The sequence below is a fragment of the Olea europaea genome, chromosome 17 (assembly GCF_002742605.1).
Source record: "Olea europaea var. sylvestris chromosome 17, O_europaea_v1, whole genome shotgun sequence".
Classification (NCBI taxonomy): Eukaryota; Viridiplantae; Streptophyta; class Magnoliopsida; order Lamiales; family Oleaceae; genus Olea; species Olea europaea.
The window spans coordinates 15,195,541-15,221,217 of record NC_036253.1 but is presented as its reverse complement, the minus strand read 5'-3'; the positions used below and the strand labels follow the sequence as shown (position 1 = coordinate 15,221,217).

General features: G+C 38.4%; 2 protein-coding genes, 2 long non-coding RNA genes and 1 pseudogene across 5 annotated transcripts; 1 reads left to right on the top strand and 4 right to left on the bottom strand.

Moving 5' to 3' along the window:
• Positions 1–1,979: 1,979 nt before the first annotated feature.
• LOC111365288 lies at positions 1,980–5,188 on the bottom strand (annotated as a pseudogene).
• A 923-nt stretch (positions 5,189–6,111) lies between these two features.
• On the bottom strand, positions 6,112–7,913 carry LOC111365289. The gene is made up of 2 exons (XM_022985734.1): positions 7,610–7,913; positions 6,112–7,058 (listed from the first exon to the last, which is right to left on the bottom strand). Exons 1-2 carry the CDS (start codon positions 7,877–7,879, stop codon positions 6,864–6,866), a joined length of 465 nt encoding a protein of 154 aa, XP_022841502.1. The 5' UTR covers positions 7,880–7,913; the 3' UTR covers positions 6,112–6,863.
• A 4,546-nt stretch (positions 7,914–12,459) lies between these two features.
• On the bottom strand, positions 12,460–12,834 carry LOC111365287. The gene is made up of 2 exons (XR_002697399.1): positions 12,756–12,834; positions 12,460–12,679 (listed from the first exon to the last, which is right to left on the bottom strand). It is a non-coding gene; the product is annotated as an uncharacterized LOC111365287 (long non-coding RNA).
• A 52-nt stretch (positions 12,835–12,886) lies between these two features.
• LOC111365286 lies at positions 12,887–22,493 on the top strand. Its single transcript, XR_002697398.1, has 3 exons — positions 12,887–12,957; positions 16,991–16,992; positions 22,431–22,493. It is a non-coding gene; the product is annotated as an uncharacterized LOC111365286 (long non-coding RNA).
• LOC111365284 (wall-associated receptor kinase 2-like) lies at positions 22,430–25,270 on the bottom strand. 2 transcript variants are annotated; one of them, XM_022985732.1, is made up of 3 exons: positions 24,205–25,270; positions 23,950–24,117; positions 22,430–23,791 (listed from the first exon to the last, which is right to left on the bottom strand). In XM_022985732.1, exons 1-3 carry the CDS (start codon positions 25,016–25,018, stop codon positions 23,325–23,327), a joined length of 1,449 nt encoding a protein of 482 aa, XP_022841500.1. In that variant the 5' UTR covers positions 25,019–25,270; the 3' UTR covers positions 22,430–23,324. The 2 variants fall into 2 exon arrangements, with proteins under 2 accessions (XP_022841500.1, XP_022841499.1); XM_022985731.1 differs by having other exon boundaries at positions 23,950–25,270.
• Positions 25,271–25,677: the final 407 nt, after the last annotated feature.

Genomic DNA, 25,677 nt, shown 5'->3' with positions numbered 1-25,677 from the left:
GAATGCAAAAAGCATTTAGGAATTAATTATTTTATAGACCCTTCATTAAAAAATGTTTCAGATCAGCCATTAGATTTTTCTTCAAATTTTTGTCAACATTGCGAATGCATGACTAGAAATTTTAAAATTTTAAATGAATCAAATCAGAGTTTACAACAAGAAAAATTGGCTTTACAAAAGAAGATTTCTGATCTAGAACAAGAAATTATTAAAATAAAAATTTTAAATTCGGATTTTCAGACAGTTTCAGGCACTATAGAGCCCAAGAAGTCTATAGCTAGTCCAACTCAAACGGTAGCTGGTAAAGACTTAACAAATCCGTTTATTGTTTTGGACTTACCAAAAGTCCAACAGACTCAGGAGGCTGTTGATTCTCTTACTTTTCAATTTAATCAGACTCAACAGGCTGAAAATCCTGTTACAGAAAATAAATTTACTGAAGAACAGACTCAGCAGACTGTAAATTCTGCTACTAGATTAATTAGTCCAATAGATTTAAAACAGAAAAGCCCAATTAATCTTATATCAAAATCATTTCAATCATCACAAGATCCAGAGCAAATTACTCAATCAGATATAAAAAGATTGAAAGAAATGTTTGATAAAATAGAAGAATTACAGCAACAAGTTAAACAAAAGACCTCAAAGAAAAAGAAGTTGCAGATAAAGAAGAAAAACAAAGGCAAAAAGAAAATTGATCTTAAAGAAGATTATGAGGATAATACAGAAGAGGACAATAATTCAGAAGGCTATACTGATGGAGGAGCATCTTTAGACAGCATTGGCCGACACAATTATGAAACAAGATAAGGATTCAAGAAAGATCTGATCATACAAAGAAAGACTTAGCTGGAAAAGAGACACTTGGCAAACTTTCAAAAAGATCAAAAATTATTGTACGAGAGACAAACTTTTTACTGTTTTCTTTGTAACGAATCTTACTGTTTTATAAAGTAAGATTTGATAATTAAACTTTTTACTGTTTTCTTTTTGACGTTTTTGAAAAAGCAAAGATTCTTTGCTTTTGAAAAACGCATTTTCTTTCTTTTTCTTTCCTATATAAGAAGTCATTCTTTCACTTGTAAACACACAGAATAGAGAAAAATAATAAAAGTTCTTTATTTCTTTGAAACATGTTCTAATTTTTTCTCTTTCCCGAAAGGGAAATTCTTAATTGTTTTTATTCTTAGATATGATAATATCCTAAAAAAAAAAAAATATTTATGTTTTTAAACTACTGATGGATCATTCCGGTAGGTATGTTTTATTGTTCTAAGATATGGTACTAATAATCAATATTAGTCCCAGATCTTTAAAGAACAAATGTTATTTATAAGATTTTTTGTTTCTGTAAATTCTTTGTAAAGTTTTATGTTTCATGCTGAGTATATGATAAGAGCATGTCTTAACTCCAAGTTAAAGTTTAAACTGTTTTTAAAATAAGTCCTGAGTGACCCTTCAAAGCGTAAAGGCCTAGTGGAAAGGCTAGTGAAACGCATAGAAAGGAGAAAATGATCACTGTTTTAAGAATTTTTGTTAAGGGAGTGCCAGTGGTGTCCTTGCAATAATGGAGTTAGGTCCAAGTTCATATATCTCAGATGGCATATTTTTTTTTTAATTTCAAATAAAAGTTTAAAAAAAAAGGATATTATCTTATCAAAAGATATTTCAATTAAGAAGAGTACTGAGTAGGATTTTCATAATTTGATTTATAACCTTCTTATAATATATATATATATTTTATATATATATATATTTTTTTTTTTTTTTTTTTTAAATTTAAGAAAAATTACATATTTGTCCTCAAAGTGTAGGATTGAAGTTGGAAGACACAAATTTGGCCCTTGTTTGAGTTCATTCTTGTCAAAAAATGCATTTTCGAATAATGTTTTAATGAAAAATGTGTGGTTAAAAAATAAAGAAAATTATGGATTTACGTATAATATTATTTTATTGAAAAATGTGTAGTTGAAGCGAGGTTAAATCATTGTTGAAAAATGTATTTTAATAGAAAAAATGAGGCTCAAACAAGGGCTCAATAGGATACCATTCAGAGAGCACCGAGGGACAGATCATTGCAAGTATAGTGTAGCACACAGCACTAGATTTTGCAATTCCGTTCTAAATATTGCAACTATGGATTTGGTCTACTGTCATTGACTCTCAGTTGAAATTCCCTTCAGAATCATCTATACAGGCACATCGGTAGGGTAATCTTGCCGGTGTCGTTTAATGGTTTCTCTAAGAGATTTCTCTTGCTCGTGAAGGTTCGATGGGAGATCATCATAGACGTCTGAAAACATTTCTGCAAGCATGGGTTTCTCCATTTTCTCTGCCACTTGAATTGCATTCAGTAGCTGCAAGCAGAACAATACAAGTTTGGAAATTACAATTCATTTCTGAACAATGCTATACATATAACGACAAATTGCACAGATGGGTTCGTAGAATGTCACGTGGCAACATTTCGTTGGATTTGGGACAAAAAACAAAGTTAAATAGCTAATCAGGTGCTGCCATTTCAACATCTGTAAAACTGTCTATGCAATATATCCGTAAAAGTTTCATTTCTGTTCACTTATTAATAATGTCTGGTGCTATTTAATCACTTTTTCAAATGTGTCTATCCAAATATGGAAAGATTTATTAAAAAAAAAAATATGCAGCATTGATATAATATTTGACCTGCTTCCTGATGCTTCCACGAAGCTCGGATTCTTCGTCGTCTGTCCACCAACCGTTTTTGTGAACCCACTTTCGAAATCTAGCTAAGGGGTTCCTCGCTGTTTTCCAGTGTTCGATCTCATCTACGGGCCGATATTTGGTGGAATCATCTGAAGTAGAGTGGTGTCTACTCGATAACTGAGGGCCTAATGATCCAAAAACGTAAGTAGTAGACGACTTAAAATTTTGTATAAAAGTTCCAGATGGATTAAGAGAAACGAACAATTTAACATCGAGAGAACAAAAGGGTTCCAGTTTAACCTCAACTAATACAGGCTTCTGCTCATGTATGACCATTTCCCGAGCTGCACGAATAGTATTATAAATAGCAAGTGCATCATTTCCATCGACCCTTATACTACGAATTCCGTATGCTTGGCCCTTTACGACTACACCATCGCCTGCCAGGTATTAAACGATAAAGTGAAGTCAGAATGGAATAGAAATACACAGCGCACACAAAAATTTTGTGTGGTTCACCCTCGAACGAGCTCAACCATTTATTGCTGCAAGTTTTTCATTATAATGAAGTGTCCTCGTGATCTCACGCCTCTCTCTCAATGACCTCCTCCAAATATTCCTACCATATGGCTTATGGTGGGAATATTAGGATGACATAATATATATATGGACTCTCCTAACTGCAGTCGACAGGATAAATTAACAACATAATTAGACTCCACATAGTACATTAAAAGATACTAAGCATGTGTGCTTTCGATATGCAATTAGTATCTTTCTTATTTGAGGGATGTATATGTCCATAATATATAGTATTCTAAATTTTGTTCTTAATAGTATAGGAGATCGAATGGCGAAATATACATACTTCGAAATTGTTCTGATATAGGGGTGCTAATGGCCCATCCATTGTTGCGGCAGATAAACAAAACCGGAGCTTCCATAACCGCTGCAAAATTTAAACCAGCATGGAAATCTCCCTGTGAAACGAAATATCTAGTTTTAGAATATATCAATTACGACAAAAATAAAAAGCAATGGCAGCTTTTTGTTTCTTTCGTTATTTATAAGATTATAGTCCCTGTTTGTTTCCCATTATTTACTAATTAAAATGAAAAATATGATCGTCATCCATCATATCAAGCCACCATAATTGAAAATCTATCTATTGTGTGGAGCTCGTAACGGCTATATTTTTCATTCTCATTCTTCTATTATGTGGCTCAAACGGGGCCATAGTATCCGTTCTAAATTTTGAAGGAGATTTACCTCACTGGTCCCGCCTTCTCCAGTGAAGGCTACAACACGCCTCCTTTTTATCCATCTTTAGAGAATAAGCAACACCTGCAGCTTGAGGTAGCTGTGTACTGACATGGAAAATCCAACAACAAATTTCTTGGACAATGAAATTCCGAAAATTGCAAAGTTTTAATAGGAAGAAGGAGCTCAAAACCTACGCAATAGGAGACGAAATGGTGAAGAAATTGTGTTTGTTAGAGCCATAATGTATCGGCATTTGCTTGCCTTTCCCATGATCAGCATTGTTGCCGAAACACTGGTTGGCGAATTCTTGCAGGGTGAAACCACGCCATAATAGAATTCCAGGCTCCCGGTACTGCATTGTGTAATAAATGTTTAATATTATCATTAATTTTTCTATAACAGAACCCCGACTTGGAAGATCTCTATGTTGATGTTACAACAAATTACCATTTCCACGTCGGACATTCCCTTATGAAAATGAACGGATTTTAATCAAGTGAGCAAAGTGAAATAAAAAGCAAGCTCCATTGATTACTTTGGAGCAAAACAAAGTTCAGAAACTTAGCGTAATAACTTAACAATACACTGAGTGACTAACCATTGGCATAGAAGACGAAGCACAGAAAATGAAGGTTTTAAGAACTTAAACCAAACGCCACCTTTATTGCATCCCGAGCAAGTCTTACCTGAGGTAATATAACATCGTCTGAAGTGAGAGCAGCTGCTGTCGCAATGTTAATAGCCTCTTCCCCTGTCGAGGTGAGATAGAAGGATATTCTCCCCCGCCTTTGAGCTTCGTAAAAGATGTTATCCATTATCTGAAGTGCAACCATGCTTTTGTACATCTTTACTGCTGTTTCTTTGTCCACCTAGTACATTTTGTATAAAAGTTAAAACTAAGGCGAGCATTGTAACAAAATCTTGTAATGTATGTGTAGATTTGATTCTCTCTTCAAACATGGCTGGTTTTCACTGGAAAAATATTGAGTTATTTGGAAGAGTTAAATACTAAATTTAAGCTATTAGATGTGATCTTTCAACTTGTACTGAATCATTGCATCAATAATATTGATATACTTAAAAGTAGATGGAATTCTATACCTGCTCGAATCTGCTGCCAGCAATTTGGATAGCCATCATCACTGAGGACGCGGTAACACGGTATTCTCTTATCTGCTGCCTCTGATATGAATTTCATCTCGTGAGTGAACGAGACTCGTCCACCGGGAAAATCCAAGGCCTACTTCATCAAATACTAATAAGGAAGTGCAAGAATTTTGACATTGAAATTTTGAAAAGTGGAATCTCTGATTGTGAAACTTCACCAACTTTATGTTTTGATAATTTTGCAGTATGCAGCTAGCAGAAAAATTATAATTAAAGCTAGTTCGTTTTCACTACTACAAGTTGTGGCATGAGCATCACTTACTCGTACGATTCGACAAATGAAGGATGAATGAAGTTTCGTTCGAAAAAGAAAACTTCATTGGTTCTACCTCCTATTTTTTATGTAGAGAATGAATTATTTTCTTGAAGGATCAGAAAAAATAGGTCCGACGAATCCACCTTGAATTTGATAAATGCATTGTTTGTCAAGTATGTGTTCGTGTATGTCCTATAGATTTACCCATTGTTGATTGGAAATTGAAAACAAATATTCGAAAGAAACGATTACTTAATTATAGTATTGATTTTGGAACAAGTTTTTTACTGCTCCACTCCACCAAAATTTATATGTATACATGTTTAAGGAAATTCTCATTATTTAAATAAACACAATATTATAAACAAACAAATTCGTTTAATAAAACACGGTATGTAATGTGTAATTACTAATTACACTGAAATCAAGGTGTATTTCGTAAAATTCTATTTGTTTTAAATATCCCAAGTCTCAGGGCACGATGAGTGTGACTCTCATTCAATAGACTCTTCTACCTAATGGTGGGCCAGCCCTTTGGGCTTTCTCATGTCATCATCAAAAATGAGAAACGACAAGCTAGTGAAAGGGTTGTTCCATTTTATAGTTTTTTATGCTAAAAATAATTAATTAAACCCTTGTTTGAGCCACATTATTGGAATTAAAATGCATTTTTGAATAGTGTATTGATGAAAAATGTGTGGTTAAGAAATAAGAAAAAGTTTTGAATTTGCGTGTAATATTATTTTATAGAAGAATGTGTGGTTGAAATGATTTTAATTCTCTGTTAAAGAATGTTTTTTTTTTTTCTCCTTTAAATGTGGCCCAAGGCCTAAATCACATAATTTTCTAGACTATTGGATTAGTTCAAAAATTTTCTAGACTATTGGATTATAGGTCAAATTCATATATTGGGCCCCTTTCTACCCATCATGCAAAAGTCACCACACTTGTCAGATGGGTCATTCTAGTCCAATCTAATTAACCATTGAAGAGGGCCCCATATGATAAAAAGATGGTGGCATTAATTAGTAATTATTATTATTATTATTTTTGAATTGATAGATGTAGATGATAATTAATAAGCAATAGGTCGGGTCGATTTCAAGTAGTCGATTGGCATGTCATAGACTTTACCCAATTGATCACTCCATTTCAAATATGAGTCAATCTATAACTCAACCTCAAGACTTCGGGCCTATATAGTTGTAAAATCATCCATCAGTGTATCATACATTCTCCCTATTTGGTGGGAATTAACATTAGTTTTTTAATAGACTTTGATAAAAAATTGTGGGTTTGCTGAAATATGTGTTTAAAATTAATTTTTGAATTTTTCTTAAATTAAAATATGAATTTTAGGGCTTTGTTTGCAGTTGGTTGCTCGTTTCAGCAGTAAATGTCTATTTTACCCTTATAAACTATATCAACTAGGCCATAGAATAAAGTTGACATGGAATTCGCCCCCCAGGGCATATCTAAGTTGGCGGAACAATCACATTGGGGGGCTCTGGAACCAAGCGTGGGGAGTTCGATTTCTGGTTGGAGAAGCCAAGTGATGTAATAACCAGAGGAATGGTTGGAGCAGCTTGGTGATGTAATAACCATGGAGGAGGCTTCCTTTGGGGAAGGAGTAAAAGTCATGTGGGAACCTGGGAACCAACAAGGGCACAACCTGCGATTTACCTCCCTGGGGGCCGAAGGTTCAGGGACGAGGATATAGTCTGGCGTAAGTTGGGACACCTCATTAAAAAAAAAAAAAAAAATTGACATGGAATTCGCACAATTCAATGAACCTATTTATTAGATATTTACTACCTTTCCAATCATCCCAGCTACTGTTCGTACCTGAACAAATGTTTTTGACTGACTGTAATAAATAAATCATGAAATAAAATAAGGCATGTTCAAAACCATTATTTCTTCATTAAAATGAAAAATATGATTGTTATCTATCACATCAAATTTTATATTTGATTTTTTATCTCTTGTGTAGAACTTATAACGATTATTTTTTTTTATTCTTATTTTTACAATAACATAGCTCAAATGGGGAGGCTAAATCTTCTTCTAAAGAAATTTTTTTATATTATCTATTCTGTAAAACACTAATTTCCTATAAGAAATTTTAAAATATTAAACAAGAATTTTCTTTCCAAAACTCACATTCAGTTTCAAATGCCTTAGCATGCCACATAATTTACACAAAAAAAAAAATAATAATAATAATTAAAAATTTACCTGGTTTTCATCTTCATGTTCGCCGGCTCTGGTGGATTCCGTCCGCCTCCATTGGCGGTTCAAAGCCGACATCGTGGCGGAATTATCAAGGAATACATATGGGCTTCTGATATTTTCACCACTCAAAGTTCCGAAAGAAGAAGAATTTACATGATTTTCATAAATTTTGTAGGAAAATTCTGAAGGTGCAATTTTTGGCTGTAGAAAATAAGCAATTTTTGGCTTTAGAAAATGAGCAATTTTTCTAGATCTTGATAACCAGATAGCCATGGAGAAAACTATTTTTCCCCCTCAGTGGAATGGCCAAGTGTGAACTGCTACGTATATATAGAACTGGAGTAAATTTAACCAATAATCACTGAACTTTACACTTGATTACTACTTGCTCACTCATCTTTCACAGATTACTAAATGTTCACTCATCTTTTTTCATATAATTACTCATTCACCACTCGTCTCTTCAAATAATTGGACGACTTTTACAGCAAATTTTCGACAACTTCCGACCATAAAGAATGTCAAATTTTGATACCGTTGGAAAGCCCGTGATATCCTCTTCAATTACCACCCAAAATCTCATTATAATTCCAAGGGATTCGATCGAAAAATTGCTTTAAAAGTTGCCCAAAAATTTTGAAAATCTGTCCAAATTTTCAGATTTTTTGGGCAACTTTTAAGGCAATTTTTCGGCAATTTTTGACCATCAAAACTATCGAATTTTGATACCATTGGAAAGCCCACAATGTCCTCTTCAATTACCATCCAAAATTTTCCCATAACTCCAAAGAATTCGATCGGAATAAACCCACAAAATCAGCATCTTGAAAAGGCGAAAATCTGGACAAAGTTCGGGATGCTGACTTTGTGGGTTTATTCCGACCGAATCCTTTGGAGTTATCGGGAAATTTTGGGTGGTAATTGAAGGGAACATTTTGGGCTTTCCAATGGTATCAAAATTAGATAGTTTTGATGGTCGAAAGTTGCCGAAAAATTGCCTTAAAAGTCGCCCAAAAAATTTGAAAATCTGGGCAGATTTTCAGATTTTTTGGGCGACTTTTAAGGCAATTTTTCGATCGAATCCCTTGAAATTATAATGAGATTTTGGATGGTAATTGAAGAGGACATCGTGGGCTTTCCAACGATATCAAAATTCAACATTCTTTGTGATCAGAAGTTGTCGAAAATTTGCCGTAAAAGTAGCCCAATTATTTGAAGAGACGAGTGGTGAATGAGTAATTATATGAAAAGATGAGTGAGCATTCAGTAATATGTGAAAGATGAGTGAACAAGTAGTAATCAAATGTAAAGTTCAGTGATTATTGGTTAAATTTACTCTATAGAACTATTTTGTATGTAAAAGTTCTATTTTTGTGGTCTTTAATAGTTACGGGTGAATAAGTAATTGTTCTACCAAAAATTCATCTCCAAAGGTCAAATCATAATTCGTAATAAATATTTTCGCTATTAAAAAAGTTATTATTTATCGATAAATAAATAATTTATTAATTTAACAATAACCTTCAAGTTTGTTAATTTTGATATTTTTTTCCCCTTTCTAAGGGATTTATCCTATTTCTTTTCTTTCACAGTCTACTTAAGATTAGGTGATTCACTAAGTTTGTACATAAATACTATTCAAATTCCTATATATGTCCGAATCTTTGAAAGAAGTCTTTCAAGATGTGGTATCTTTAAATAATTACATTTTCATAAATTTTAAAAAATATACATGGAATGTATGCAATGAAAAATTTTGGGATGATGTTGGGTTTGATTTGGTTTGAGTACAATGGAAACAATTTAGATGGATATTTTTATAAAATACTAGATTCAATAAATTAAATTTGTCAAAATAAGAAAATATTGTAAATGATCTAGAAGAAGAGACGATATGAATATGACACACAACCAATCCAATTTCTATCCATTATACTCACGGACTCGTCATAGCAAGAGAGGCAAGTTTATAGGTCTCCTTATTTTTGTGAGATGTTACAACCCACCTATAAAGTACTATTGTATTCAAAATAATTAAAACTTTAGCTTCTAACTTACGAAGAAGCAAATTCCAACCTTCTCTGAGTATTGCAACATTGTCAATTGTTAACACCAATCTCATCGGGCTTTTAGCAAACCAATGCCATAGGTCGTTTGGCAAGTTAACATAAACAGATTGATAGATTTGACTGAAATAAAAGTATAAATTATAATGAAATTGTGGGTTATAAAATTTAGTAATCCACCTAGAATTGTTACTTTCGCATAACTTCATGCAATAAAAATATAAAAGTTAGTTTTAAATAATAATTTATTTGCAAATATATTGAAATATGTTATTTTTCCTAATTAAAAAATTATTTGGAAAGTTACTTAATTACTCCTAAGGAAACTTTTTGTGTGTAGCCACACCCACACATGTAAAAACCAAAACAGAGGAGGTGGAAGGCAGGAGCTCTACTAGAAGGTAAGGTGTAAAGATGGAAAACGACTTGTTTGGCACTTTGGCAGATCAGTTGGGGGCTCTTGAACACTGGTCGGTTTAAAGCACAACTTGCGGTTTAACTTATCTGAAACTTGATGGGCCAAGGTGTAGACTCCAGGATTTAGTCACCGTAAGGTGAATACCAAAAAAAAAAAAAACAGAGGAGGGGGATGAGTTCAATTGTGATACGTTTTATCTCATAATGTTTATATCATTGACAACATAAGTGACGTGTTGTGTACTTTGTACACTTCTTCACATTTTATGAATGCATTTTTCCTTTGTTCGACATTTTAACATGTGAAGATTTCAATGTTTTAATCGATTTTAATAATTCTTGAACTTCCAAAATAAATTTAGTTTTAAATCATTCTACTATATGTTGAATTTCACGTGGTAATTTACACTTTATCATTTTATATTCTCGGTTTCCGGTATTCTTTTATGACTTATGAGCAAATAATCCATTCAAACTGAAAATAAGTGCTTTTTTATGATAGGGATAAGATTTATAGGTGTAATGAAAGGACAATAATTGGGTCCATAGGGATGGATCCATGTACCAAAGTAACAATTACGTGTCAGTCTCGTCTTGAAATTGAAATAAATGGGCCCACTCGCCTTTTGTCCTTCATGGATTCTCCTTTAGAAAGCGTCTTAAACAATTTTTTGTCAATAACTTCAGATCAACAAGCCGAATATTCAATCGATTTTACTGAAAAATTAATAGTAATATAGGAAGTAATTTTAAAAAGAAAAGTAAAAAAAGCTATTATTATTATTATTATTATTATTATTTTACCAGACACTGGACTCGAAAGATATGTGGCTAAGTTTATAATTAGTATGAACTCTGCTGCACAACCCAAGATTAAATCCCAAGTTTAAATCCAAGTCAAGGTGACGTGACCTCGACCCTCAATCTTGCAACACATGGGGCTCGCTCATACATAATCAACACATCGGCCTGTCAATGGCCCTGTTTGACCGGCAAATCCCAATTAGTGTAGTGGCAACACCTCTACCTGTCAATGGCCCTGTTTGACTAGCAAATTCCAATTAGTATAGTCAAGTCAGAATGGTTGGGGATGTTAATTTTTACGGTAAGTAAAGATGTTACGCAACGAGTAGTAGTACTATGGGGTCTATTTTTATGTCATTTGAACTACTACTTTTATCTAGGTGGCCGTATTATATGTTCATACTTATTATTCAGTACATTTATCTCGGTTTTCTAGTTAAGACTATCTAAAGCTGGAGTATAACACTTCTTTTTCCATATGTTGCTAGAGATTCTAGTATTTGTTTTCGCTTTGCTCCTCACATACTAATTATCGAAGTACCATTACCTAATGCTACAGCCAACGTATGTTTAAACATCTTTAGAAGTTAAGTAGATGTCCACCGTCCCCTTCTTAACCTAATCTAAAAGCTTATTAATTATTAAAATTTAATCTTCAAACAGTTTTAGTTAGGCAAGATGTATTTTGATACATTTGCACACAAAATAATTATTGGAGTATGGTACTCTGCATTAATTACGCAGCATATATATCCCATGCAAGAATGGTCCAAATAAGCATTAGTATTGGCAGGGGACCAACCAGTCATAGGCCCAGGTATTGTAGCATGTTCGATTTTCGTGATTTGTATGGATTCGTTGTTCTGGAGAGTATGGTGATCGTTAACGTTATTTCAGGAAGTATATTTATTAAGATTTATTATATATATATATATATATACTATATATGATTTATCATCTGAGTTTTGAAGTTTTAAAAAGTTTGTTTCTTAAACATGAAATGGTGAATAGTAGATGCCTGAGATATGTACCATTCCCATAATATTTTCTCCTATATAAATGGCACAATGAGCCTTTATTTTTCTTGGTGTACAGAAAAAAATAGAAAGCAAGTGAAATAAAATAATAATAAATAATAAAAAAACACACTGTAATCCTTCTTTGATCTGGTAAAATCCTAAATCGACAAATGGACATAACTATAGCGAGGATGAACTATTTTATTACTTTTGATTGCTCTGCTTCATAGTATTATTTATCCCGATGAGCAAAATTAAGTGTTTAATCCGTATTAAAGTTGGACGTGTGATTTTCAAATGCAGTATGATGAAATGTTAATAACTTGTTATTCTTTTCACCTAAACTAAATTGCTCGTAAATTAATTTAAATTTTTTATCATTCAAACTTTTCAACTAAAATGATCATTTTTAATGAATTATCATATAAGCTATAAATAGATTGGAATGGAAATCTAACTAATGTCTATTGCTAGGGGCGGCCAACCCACTCCACATTAGACGGTTCCAAAATCGAACTACAAGTTGAGAAAAAAAAATAAATAAATAAAAAATTGCACATTTTTTTACACTAAAAAATTGGACTGACATCTCAAAACAGCAATTAATTTCAGACAAGAATGGAACCTCGGCATTGAATATCTCGAAACAGCTTTCAAGTATAAAAATACAATTTGACGATATTTCTCTGCTGCAAGTATCTAACAGTTGCCATTAAGAAGGTTTCCAGACTTCCAGTAGAATTGAGACTACTGTTAAGGAAAAATCCCTGCAGCTTATTTACAAAAAATTGATCACTATGCAATCAAATAATAAACACATCGGCAACAAGAGTGAAACAATACCTTGGATTCTGTTGCTTGATTCAGGACTCCAAACAAAATTCTATGGGGGGTTGCCTATTTTTAATGGACCTCGCCAAAGGAGGGATTGGCGAATGACTTGTGCAAAGAGAGAGAATCGAGATGCCTTATCTCTGAAGGTGGTGGGATGTACAGCCTTGGCTATAGACTAAATATCAGAAACATGTAAAGAAAACATTTTTTTGTAATTGATTATACCAGATATCGTCAGTATATGAACCCTAACCTCTTGAGCCCGACCACCGCCTTCAACCCCGACCTTGGCATCACCTAAAACCACCAAAACCAGATCGGGTGTAAGAGGTCGGGGTACTCAGCTATCTAGATAACTTCCATACGTAACCTATGGAAGCTCTAATCCTACCTTGAACACAATCCCTATCTTCTTAGACTCCCTCTTTGACTCAAATAATGATTCGAATACGAAGTGAAACACCAACTCCTTTTCCTACGAGGAGAAGGATTGTGGCAGGATCAGTCCTCCTAGGACTCAGCCACTAACACCTATAAATACACAACTTGTGCTCATTCCAAAGGTACGTTCTTCATTATTATCTTCAATTTATAGCTTTACGCATAAAATTCTCTGTCTGACTTAAGCATCGGAGGGGCGACGAGCACACACCTTGTTTCCTTTGTTTCAGGTACTAGAAGACGCTGTTCGTGTTTCATCCCAGCCATCGAGCTCGAGATTTTAAGGTGATATTTTTTGGTAGAATTATTGGCGCCGTCTGTGGGAATCTTCGCTACCAAAAGCCATGGTCAATACACGTTCAGGTCTTCCTCCAGCAAGCTCATCCGTCCCGGATAACCCCCCACCTCCTGAAGGACACCATATTCCTCAAGAAGAGTCGTCGGAGATGCCAGCACCTCCTCAAGCTGCTGTTTCCGCCGGAGCTTTTGAGGAACTCCGTCAGCAGGTGGTTGCATTGACCCAACTGCTAAGTCAGAGAAATTCACATCCATCTCACACCCCAACACCTGAAGGTGGCTTTATGGCAGATGCCCGAACTCGAGTTCATCATGCAACCCATGATGACGGGGGGGTTGGAACCTCAGGGGTACCACAAGTTGCATCAGGTTCAAGGTCCGTTACAATAGACTCCGCCGAACTTGCAAGAATTATTCAAGAAGGGATAGCAGCGGGTATGCAACAAAATACTCGAGCAGCAACAGGTTTCACCCCCAATACACCATTCACTCCGGAAGTCCTCTCGTACCCCATTCCCGATAGGTTCAAGTATCCTCGGATAAAGGAGTACGATGGGACAACCGACCCCATCAACCATCTCAATGTATACACGGACATCATGAACTTACAGGTTGCACCAGATGCGGTAATGTGCAAGGCATTCCCTCAAACCCTCACGAATGCGGCTAGAGATTGGTTTTCCACATTAGAACCAAACTCCATCACCTCCTTTTCAGATTTGGCTGACAAGTTCTCCGCTTTCTTTGCGAGCAGCAAAAGAATCAGAAAGACAGCTGCATCGCTCATGCAGATGCGTCAAGGACCCAACGAAACACTGCGCAGTTTCATGACCAGGTTCAACAAAGAAAGGCTTTAGATCCCCGACCTACATATTACAGCTGCAGTCTCAGCTCTGACTTACGCCATTAAGTGCGAAGCGTTCAAAATGTCCTTGTCTAAAACCCCGTCGAAGTCAGTGACCGAGCTACTCATACGGGCTGAGAAATACATCAATATGGAAGAAACCATGGCCCCAAAAAGGGAAGTTACCTCATCAGGAAGGTTGGATCAGAAAAGGCCACATGAGTCCAGCTTAAGACAAGAGACATCTAAGGTTAAACCAAGGAAGGATCCACCTTCAACGGCTTTTACCCACCGTACACTTCGAGGTCCAACATCTGATGGAAATCAAGGACTCTAGGGAACTGAAATGGCCTCCCCGATGACGGTCTCCCCCCGATACTCGTGATAAGAGCAAATACTGTGATTTCCACAGAGATCACGGCCATACTACGGAAGATTGTCTAGCCTTAAAGCTGGAAATCGAAGCTCTTATAAGAAGAGGATTTTTGAGCTCTTACATTAACAATGACAAATGCCCGAGGAATAACTAGAATGGGGGAAAAGGCCCAGAGGATCGGGGAAACAAGCAACCAACTGCAGGCACTATCAATATCATTGTCGAAGGAACAGCCTCGGGAGGAGACTCTAGCAATGGGCGAAAACGGTATGCTAGACAGCCACCGATCACTTCAAGACCAGATCTTGGTCGTACAAAGGACATCAATTTCGGGATGGATGACTTGGAAGGCATAGCATTTTCCCATAATGATGCCCTTGTCATATCGGCCATCATCGCCAACTTTGAAGTCAAGAGAATTCTGGTAGATAACGGAAGTGCAGAAAACGTACTGTCTCACGAAGCTTTTGTTCAAATGGGGATCTCGTCAGAACAACTAAAGCCAGTAAAAACACCCCTGCAAGGGTTTGGAGGTGGGGTCATCACCCAGAAGGTATCATCGGATTACCCTTAACATTGGGAACCGAAGGTAAGCAGGTAACTCAGATCACTACCTTTGAAGTTGTCCGTACGTCGATGGCTTACAACGCCATATTGGGAAGACCAATGCTCAACAGAATTCGAGCTATTGTCTCAACTTTTTACCTGGCTATGAAATTCCCTACTCCTAATGGCACCGGGGTAGTGCGAGGCAACCAAACGGTGGCCCGACAGTGTTATGTGACCAGCGTTCGAAAAATAAAAAATGACATCATGCAAGTCACGGAGCTCGATCTCGAGCATGAAAATTACGGAAGGTTAGCTCCTGTAGAAGGATTGGAGGAGGTCGAGATCGAGCCCGGAAGAAAAGTGACAGTTGGTCGAGGGTTAGATGCGGAGATCATGGCTGAACTTTTAAGCTGTCTCTCCCGGAACATTGATGTGTTCGCTTGGAATGTCGAGGACATGCCTGGAATTGACCCAGATGTTGCAGTACATAGACTTAACGTGAACCCGAAAGCAAGACCTATGAAGCAAAGGAAGAGGCCATTTACACCGGAAAGATGAGAAGTCATAAAAGAGGAGATTACCAAACTCCTTAATGTTCAGTTCGTTCGAGAGGTACAATACCCCGAATGGCTTGCCAATGTGGTTCTTATCAAGAAAGCTAATGGAAAGTGGCGAGTTTGCATTGACTTCACAGATCTGAATAAAGCATGCCCCAAAGACAGTTATCCCCTGCCCAGAATTGATAATCTCGTGGATAGCACGTCAGGTCATATGCTGTACAGCTTCTTGGATGCTTTCTCGGGGTATCACCAAATCCTTATGGCAAAAGAAGATCAAGAGAAAACCTCGTAAATCCTGATAAAATTCAAGCTCTGATAAATATGGAGGCCCCTAAATGCAAAAGGGAAATTCAGAAGTTGACAAGTCGCATAGCAGCACTAAACAGGTTTGTTTCCCGGGCAGCTGACAAGTGCTCCCCCTTTTTCAAACTACTTAGGGGAAATAAAGGGTTCGACTGGAACGAGGAATGCAACCTAGCCTTTCAGGAGCTTAAACAGACATTATCAACACCTCCAATCCTTACTAAACCCGAACCCGGTGACACGCTGCTATTATACTTGGCAGTTTCTCAGAACGCAGTAAGCGGTGTCTTGGTAAAGGAAAAAGGAAGAGTTCAACAACCTATCTAATATGTTAGTAAAGTACTCCTTGATGCAGAAACACGATACACACTTGCAAAACAGCTCGCCCTAGCTTTAGTAGTGGCTGCAAGAAAGCTACGGCCATACTTCCAGTCACATCCAATTGTTGTGCTCACCAACCAACCTCTCAGACATATACTTCAGAAGCCGAACGTCTCAGGGAGACTGCTGAAATGGGAAATTGAACTAGGCGAATTTGACATAGAATTCAAGCCACGACCTGCAATCAAGGCCCAAGCTTTGGCCGACTTCATAGTAGAGCTCACTCCGAGATCCTCAGAAACACCGGCCGGGAGCCCGAACTCGACCTCAGGAGTATGGAAAATATTTGTTGACGGAGCATCCAATAGCTCGAGCTCGGGGGCCGGCATTATTATCACAAGTCCGGACAAGATTACGGAGATACAATGCGCTCTCAGGTTTGAGTTCCAGGCTACCAATAACGAAGCAGAGTACGAAGCCGTTGTAATTGCCCTAGAGCTAGCGAAAAATCTTGAGTGAGAGCACGTCAAAGTTTTCAATGACTCACAACTAGTGGTCGGGCAAATCGAGGGGTCTTTTGAAAGAAAGGAGGAAAAAATGAGCCTATATTGTTTGAAAGCACATGACCTCCAGAGGTAGTTCATAAGTTGTGAAATTCTGAAGGTAGCCAGAGCCGAAAATGCCAAAGCCGATGTGTTATCCAGACTCGTCTTCATGGGTGTTGACGGGCTCGATGGAACCGTCCACATCAAGATGGTTGCAGAACCAAGTATAGCCCAGAAACCCAGTATCATGGACATCGACCATGAGCCCTCCTGGATGGATCCAATAGTTGATTACATAAGTAATGGCAACACTCCTGCAGACCCTCGGCTTGCCCGAAGCATTCGGTATAGAGCTGCTAGATATTGCATGATCGAAGGAGTCCTGTTCCGCAGAAGTCTTACACTCCCTTATCTAAGGTGTCTCAGACCCTCCGAGTCCCTTCAGGCAATGACTAAAGTTCATGAAGGTATTTGTGGAAATCACCAAGGAGCCCGAGCTCTGGCACATAAGTTGATAAGGTATGGATACTACTGGCCAACTCTGAAGAAAGATGCCACAGATTACGTCCGGAGGTGCGACAAGTGCCAAAGGTTTGGCAACATCATACATACTCCTGCTGAGGAACTGACATCCATTCACTACTCAACTCCCTTCGAGCAATGGGGAGTTGATATTCTTAGGCCTTTTCCCTTGGCCCGAGGACAATTAAAATTTGTAGCTGTGGCAGTGGAGTATTTTACTAAGTGGGTAGAAGCCGAACCTCTAGCAACAATTTCAGAACCGAAGCTCAGATCATTTATATGGAAATCCGTCATATGCAGATTCGGGATACCAAAAGTCCTCATCACAGATAATGGAAGATAATTTGACAATCCCCAATTCAAGAACTTCTGCACCAGCAGTGGGATTGATCATCGCCTGACCTCGGTCGAACATCCACAAAGTAATGGGCTAGCCGAAGTAACTAATCGGATCATATTGCAAGACCTCCGAACAAGGATAGGGGACGCTAAAGGTGACTGGCCTGACATGCTGCCTTCGATACTGTGGGCATATAGGACTTCACACAAGACAGCAACTGGTGAAACGCCATTCATGCTAGCTTTTGGACTTGAGGCTACCATTCCAGTTGAGGTTAGCCTCCCCACAATAAGAAAGCTCGAGACAAATAAGGAGACATAGACTACCGAACATCTCGACCTACTTGAGGAGGTAAGGGAGCAAGCTTCCCTCAGGACTGCAAGTTACCAAAACAGAACGGCGAAGCACTTCAACAAGCAGGTCAAGAACAGAAGATTTAGAGCCGGCGATCTTGTCCTAAGGAAAGCAGAAGCCGCCGGGCATCAACCAGGGAAACTTGGGCCAACATGGGAAGGACCTTATGAGGTCATAAGAAAACTTAAAGGGGGAGCTTATAGCCTTAGAGATACATCAGGGAATCCACTCCCAAGGCCATGGAACGCCAACAATCTAAAAGTATATTACAAGTAATTAGCTATAGCTATTAATTTTTCCTTTAGGGCTTGCATGCCCGCTTCATGTTTTCTTAGTTTCGTTTTTACTTTTCGGGCTCTAATGCCCAGTTAGCTCATGTTCAAATAAGCTCGGGTATGCAACACCCTTGAGCCTTTTACATAACACAAGTTTTTTATGATATTGATCCCCATTAAATTAGCATAAGGCCGTGCCCCGCGCATGCAGCTAATACTTTTACTAAATTAGCATAAGGTCGTGCCCCGCGCATTCAGCTGATACTTCTACTAAATTAGCGTAAGGTCGTGCCCCGCGCATGCAGCTGATACTTCTACTAAATTAGCGTAAGGCCGTTCCCCATGCATGCAGCTGATACTTTTACTAAATTAGCATAAGGCCGTACCCCGCACATGCAGGTAATATCTTTACTAAAATTGGTGTTAACCCATACCACACAAGACTTCAAGCTAAGGTAGGTCGAGCATATTAGCCCGACCTCATCGATCCCAGACTGGCGTTAAACGAATAAATCTTTAGCTCGAGGTCGTGTCATAGTACGTACCATTATCCCCGACCTTAAAAAGATCCCAGAATGCTTTGCAATGCATAAATCTTAAGATCGAGGTCGGGTCGATATCAATATAGTTTCCCCCAATGCTACCAAACTTAGGTGTTACCCTAAAATCCTTGATATGAACTATAACACTAGTGCACGATCTTGTTCCCCCCAAAGGTACACCACCGAGTTTAGATGTTAGGATCTTCCCTTGCACGATCTTGTTCCCCTAAATGTTACACCATCGAACTTATATATCAAGAACTAAACACTAGTGCACGATCTTATTCCCCCAATGGTACACCACCGAACTTAAATATTGGGGTCAACCCCCGACATGAACAAAAGTTCGACATTAGTGCGCAATCTAATTTCTCCCTAAGGTACATCACTGAACTCAAAAGAACACCCGAAATACTCTACGCGAATTCAAAATTACAATACAATATCAACACATGATCTGAATGATAAAACGCATGAACTGATGAAAGACAGAGGCCCACTTCGGGCAATAAACTTTTGCATATATTAAAAAGCCAAAGTACATGAGCCCAGATCGGGCAGAAAACATCAGCAAAAAAAAATTATTACAAAACTTGGGGTCGGGGAAGGTCTAGTCTAGGTCGATGTGCTCACTATCCCCTCCATTGTCGGGGGTTCCAGCATCGTCATCCTCATCATCCCCATCACCCTCGGAGGAGGATAGCTCGAGGTCCTTAGCGAACTCGTTCACATTCTTTAGCTCCTCCACTATAGGCCTCAAATCTTCAGGGAGCTTCGTCCTAAGGAACGACCGAGCTAGTCGCAAGCCATAGTAGTACGAGCCTGACCCATACTGACCCAGGAGAGTCTTGAACTCATCAGACTTCTTGAAGTCATCAATGGCCTGAGCTCGGGTTTCAGCTTGAACCTTCGCGAGCTCAGCCTCAAAAGAGCTGCGTGAGTGAATGAGCTCAAGCTTTGCTTCCTCTGCTTCGCCCTTAGCAAACTCGACCTCGTCCTTTGCCTTCCTAAGGTCCACCTTGGCCGCCTCCAGGGCCTTTTCCAGCTCTTTTGCCCTCTTGAACGCCACCTCGCTCTTGACTTCGAGCACTTCGAGCTCGGCTATGCGATCTGAAGAATTCAAACCCTTGAGCCCAAGACCTCGAGCAACACTTAATGTCTGCAACTACATGTATAAAGGTCGACGTGAGTACAAATTACGAAATCGATTAGGGCTACACCAGCATTCATATTAAAAACGTACCTTCAGTGTAAGGAGCTCTAGAGTCCGAACTCCCTCGTTCATATCGACCTCCTTCTCATATTTTTCAACTATGCCCTGAATAAGAGCACATTCGGCGTACTCCTCGAGCGACTTCATTGGCATATGGTCGTCATCATCGGCTAAGAGGTCCGACCCATAACAAGGGGTTCGAGTTCGGACTTGTGGTTGAGGGGTTGGATGCTTCGAAGGGGTCGGGTTTTGTGAGCTCTGCCCCAAGTCCACCATGGTCGGACGGGTGGCCTCCCTTGCCCGCTTCTTCCCTTTAAACGAAGCCGTAGTCGAGGCTTTTGATTTCGGGCCCTTGGCCTTCTTATGAACGTTCTCCAATAGGGCTGATGGATCGAAAGACATCTCGAATTCTACAAACAAAAACATAAAGGCATTAGCTCGAATTATAGGTCGATGATTATCCATGAAATATCAAATAATGCATAAAAAGAAAAATCGTACCCTCGAGGCCTTTCACGTTAGCAAGGTCGAGGGTGTCGTCCTCAAGCAAGAAATCAATCTTGTCTGCAAGGGGGTCGTGATTCACTAACCTCAACCTATCTCTCTCTAAAACCTCAAAATAGGCCTGACCTTCGTTAAACCTATCTTTGTCAGGGATCTCCCACCTCGAGCTAAATGGATGATCGAGGTCTTGAGGTTTCACAAAAAAAACGCTCATTCCAACCTCTAAGTGAGCTCGGGGTATCAGGAGTTCTAAACCCCCCCTTGTTGATAAATAGACAAAACAATTATACCCCGGGGAAAACTTTATATCAAACACCATTCGAAGTAGGTCGACCCTAGGCTCAACCTCGAGACATCTACATAATATGAAGAAATACACTAATAACCTCCAACCGTTCGGGGCTAGTTGACCTGGACACAGGAAGTACGAGGTCAGAAAATGAATGAAAAACGGGTGAAGAGGCCACCTAAGCCCGGCCTTAAGAGCATCCCTAAAAAAGGTCATCTCCCCCTCTCAAGCTCCTAACACGGTCTCAGTTGGCCCTGGGGCTCTAATATCACAAATTGGCATAACCCCAAACTCTCTAGCTATTTTAATAATTACATGTTCTTTATACTTAGTCAGTTCCTTGGGGTAGGTCAGGACGTCGTTATGGGAGTTAATGGGGATAGCCATAGGTATAATGGACGTATTTACATCTTCAGGCCTATCACTATGGTTCGAGTCCCTGGGAGCCTGACTACTGTCACTACTACTTGACCCTGTGCTGCCACTACTCGACATTATGCTATAATCAAATAAAACAACTTAAGGGCTCGAACTCTTACCTCTGTGGATAGTCGCTCACAAACCCTACTAATCCCCGAACTCGAGCTCGATTTACTGGGAGTTGAGAGGTAAAAGTAAAAAAATGAGAGTGAAAATTGGATATTTATAGGGGACTGAGGAATACCAACGGTCGTGCAATCTCACCCCTTGGACCAAGACACGTGGCGAGAATCTAAGGTCGTGCTCTAACATGACACGTGGCGGCCATCTGAGATCGTCACTGACATCCCATCCAACACTCGACACATGGAGAAACATCTGGACGTTCGCTCCTCTACATCTTCACTCGTAGACCAGAATGAAACGGCCTCTACGACCTCGATGCACGGGGGCCTGTGATTATACCAGATATCGTCAGTATATGAACCCCGACCTCTTGAGCCCGACCACCGCCTTCAACCCCGACCTTGGCATCACCTAAAACGACCAAAACCAGATCGGGTGTATGAGGTCGGGGTACTAAGCTGACTAGATAACTTCCATACGTAACCTATGGAAACTCTAATCCTACCTCGAACACAATCCCTATCTTCTTAGACTCCCTCTTTGACTCAAATAATGATTCGAATACGAAGTGAAACACCAACCCCTTTTCCTACGAGGAGAAGGATTGTGGCAGGATCAGTCCTCCTAGGACTCAGCCACTAACACCTATAAATACACAACCTGTACTCATTCCAAAGGTACGTTCTTCATTATTATCTTCAGTTTATAGCCTCACGCATAAAATTCCCTGTCTGACTTAAGCATCGAAGGGGCGACGAGCACACACCTCGTTGCCTTTGTTTCAGGTACTAGAAGATGCTGTTCGTGTTTCATCCCAGCCATCGAGCTCGAGATTTTCAAGTGATATTTTTTGGTAGAATCAGTAATAATGTATTTTCCATGACATTTCAACATTATCTATATTGTTGGCCAGCATATTCAAGTTACATATATCCTAATCATTAAGGCAAATAACAAATAAAATCTTATCATTTTGTCAAGAATACAGCCTAAAGCAATTGGTCTTATGTATCTCAAGGACCACAGCATTTCACTGTTTCATTTAATGTTCTACGGCATGCCAGAGAAGGTTAGTAACTGCTATCTTTTTTGTCTTGACCATCTATTTACTTACTCATTTGTTCTCAAAGTTGCTAATGGTACATAAGAAAATGCACTAACATTAATTTAGTTCATTATTTCTTGATTTTGGCTTTGATAAGTGGAGCAAGATTTACCAGTTTGAGTGCTAAGATTGAGTTGCGCTCTATCTTTACCGAGCTAAAGCGTACTTAAAACAACTTTTAGCTCCATTGCCACTTCCTCCATTTTTGGTGTCTCCCCAGATGTGTCGTAAGCACCTCTCTGCAAGCATAGCAACGTGTTTCAGCTGCTCAATATTAGCCTCGCTGACCAAACGAGGTGGAAGAATTTCAGGTAGGCGATCTTCTCTGATTGCAGAAAAAAATAGTCCGCTTCTCGAAAATTTATCACCGTATCTCCTGTCAATAGCTCTGCGAGTACAACTCCAAAACTATATACATCACTTTCTTCTGTCAACTTCTTCCATGTATTTAACTTTTCAGTATTCCAGTAGCCATATGTATCCGACCATTCACTGAGTAAAGGCAATGAACCTTTTACGTTGTAAACAGAATTTAGTACTATGCTCAAGCTTGTGATGTCTCCATGAGCAACCCCACAGTTAGAATGCAAGAATGCAACAGATCTAGTCGTGTCAAAGGCTATCTGGAGAAGACGGTCCCATGAAAGAAAATTTACTTGATCACGAATAGAATTGTAAACGTCTTACCAGCGAAAAGCTCGTAAACTAGAAACGGGTCTGGTGTCTCCAAACAACAACCAATCAACCGTACCACATTCCTGTACTTTACGCGAGAAATTTTGATCAATTTACTAATGAAATTATGAATGTAGATCGAATCAACTGTTCTATACCTCAGTATAAAGAAAAGTTTGTTCTTTCCATTGTCTGGTAATGTTCCTTCGTATACCATGGGTTTATAGTATCTATCTCCGGTAACTACTGTAGTTTCATCGTAGTTGTTTGTTGCCCTTTTGAGATCTTCTGCTGTAAAAATTTCAAGTCCTTCCAAACCAGATAGCATTTTTTGTAAAATTAACCCACCATTTTCCATGAAATACTTGTGTCTTAGTTTAATGACTTTATTTTTCTTGCTTACCCAAAATATCCAAGAACTTCCAACAGCAGGAAAAATGAGACCTGTTGGAAAAGTGGAAATTTTTTGGTAAATCCTTCTTCACTGTCAACATAGTTTCGAATCATCATGTCCTCTAAACATATCAAATAGATCCTAAATATTATCAAAATTATGTTCCTTTCTATTAATTAAGTGCGAGCACAAAAACTAAACAGCTTACCAGAAGCAATATACATCAAGTTAGGGATCTTAGTTTGATGTTTGGGATGACAACCCGTGCCATCTTTCCTTCCATCATCTTCAAACCCCGTTGGGCAAGAACATAAATAGCTTCCCAGCGTATTTATGCAGGTTCCTTCGCAAGGTGTTGAAATGCACTCATCAATATCTGGAACGAAGCCCAATCTATTTGTAAGCACATAGTAACAACAAATATACCGATAACAAAACAAAATTGTGCAAAAATTATTATTACCATGACAACCATCGACGAGATAAGGATTCCCTTCAAATCCTGTTGAACAACTGCAATGATAACCGAGTCCATTGCTTGAATCAATGCATTGGCTATGCATAGCTCCACAAGCAGAGGTTGAAAGGTTTTTTTGAGCCACTTGGCATGTGACATTTCCTATCGACCAGTCGAGCACAACTGGAACAGTCTTCTGCTTCTGTAAGTCCTTGAGATCCAAAGACGAGAACTTAAAAGCCTCTGCTTCAACCACAAAAGCATAGCCACATGGATTGAAAGTTTCCACCCTAGAGTGATTTTGAAAACTTGTAATATCAATCGAAAAGTCCTTAAGTCCCTTAGAAATCGAAGACTGACAGCAACCAATGCCAGAACAGGATCCATTAACCACGTCTTTGATATCACCACACAAAGATACACATCCGACACTCCTTTGCTTCCATTTATCGGAGCTTTGAAGATATGCATGAGTGTCACACCCAATGACAGTGAACTCGTTTTGTGTACTTGAAATATGGAATTCGGATAAGGCGAGCTCTGAGATGCTGCCATTGACTGGGGAGCCAGATTTGTCATAACAATCACTAGCCACTGAAGCTGCAATGCTCATTTGGCCAAGAAGTGATATGTCAATAACTTCAATTTCGCCCAAGTTTAGATATGGCTTGGGAGGGTTGTAACTTTCGTTGCAAGTAATAAAGAAGGATTCATCAAGACTGCAATTTGGACCAAAGCCAAATGGAAAGGGGACATCGATATCTCCACATCTGGTTTGACAACCTGAAATGCCCCAGCGCTGCAATGCTAATTCGGTCATTGTTTACATTAACATTGCCCCAAGCAACATGATTAGCAAAATTCTTGAATGAGAAATCATGGTTTTTAAAGTGAGAAATGATTTTTCCGAGGGAATGTTTTTCAGTTGCCTTTTTGATTATGTAAGAAGTCCCATTTATCTCGTCAATTATATAGAGGATCTGATGAAGACAAATATTGACTTCTGTAAGTTGATTTAGACATCAGAAAGGAAAAGGAAAATTACTGGCGGGGAATTTGCACCCCATTTTTGTAGAAATTACAATAAATGAATTTGTAGCATTGGCTAAAACAAGAAAATAGACCGAATGGCTAAGGGAGCTTCTTTATGAAATTCCTTTAGGTACAAAGGATATTTCTTAAATGGACTATGCTAGTCTATCAGAGTCATTTGCACAAACCCTGGCCAGACTATGAGAGGGTGGGCATTTTTTTGTCCTTAAAAAATGGGTGTGGATCCCCTTGTTTGAGAGATATTCCGGCCAGGGTCTATGCAAATGACCCTGGCAGACTATCATTTTCCTTCCAGGAAACTAAGCACTTGTTTGATACATTCTAAAATTTTAATACATTTTCTCTCTTCTTTTCAACCATATATTCTTCAATAAAATAATATTACATGTAAATAAAAAAAATCCTTTTTTTTAATCGAGTAATGCT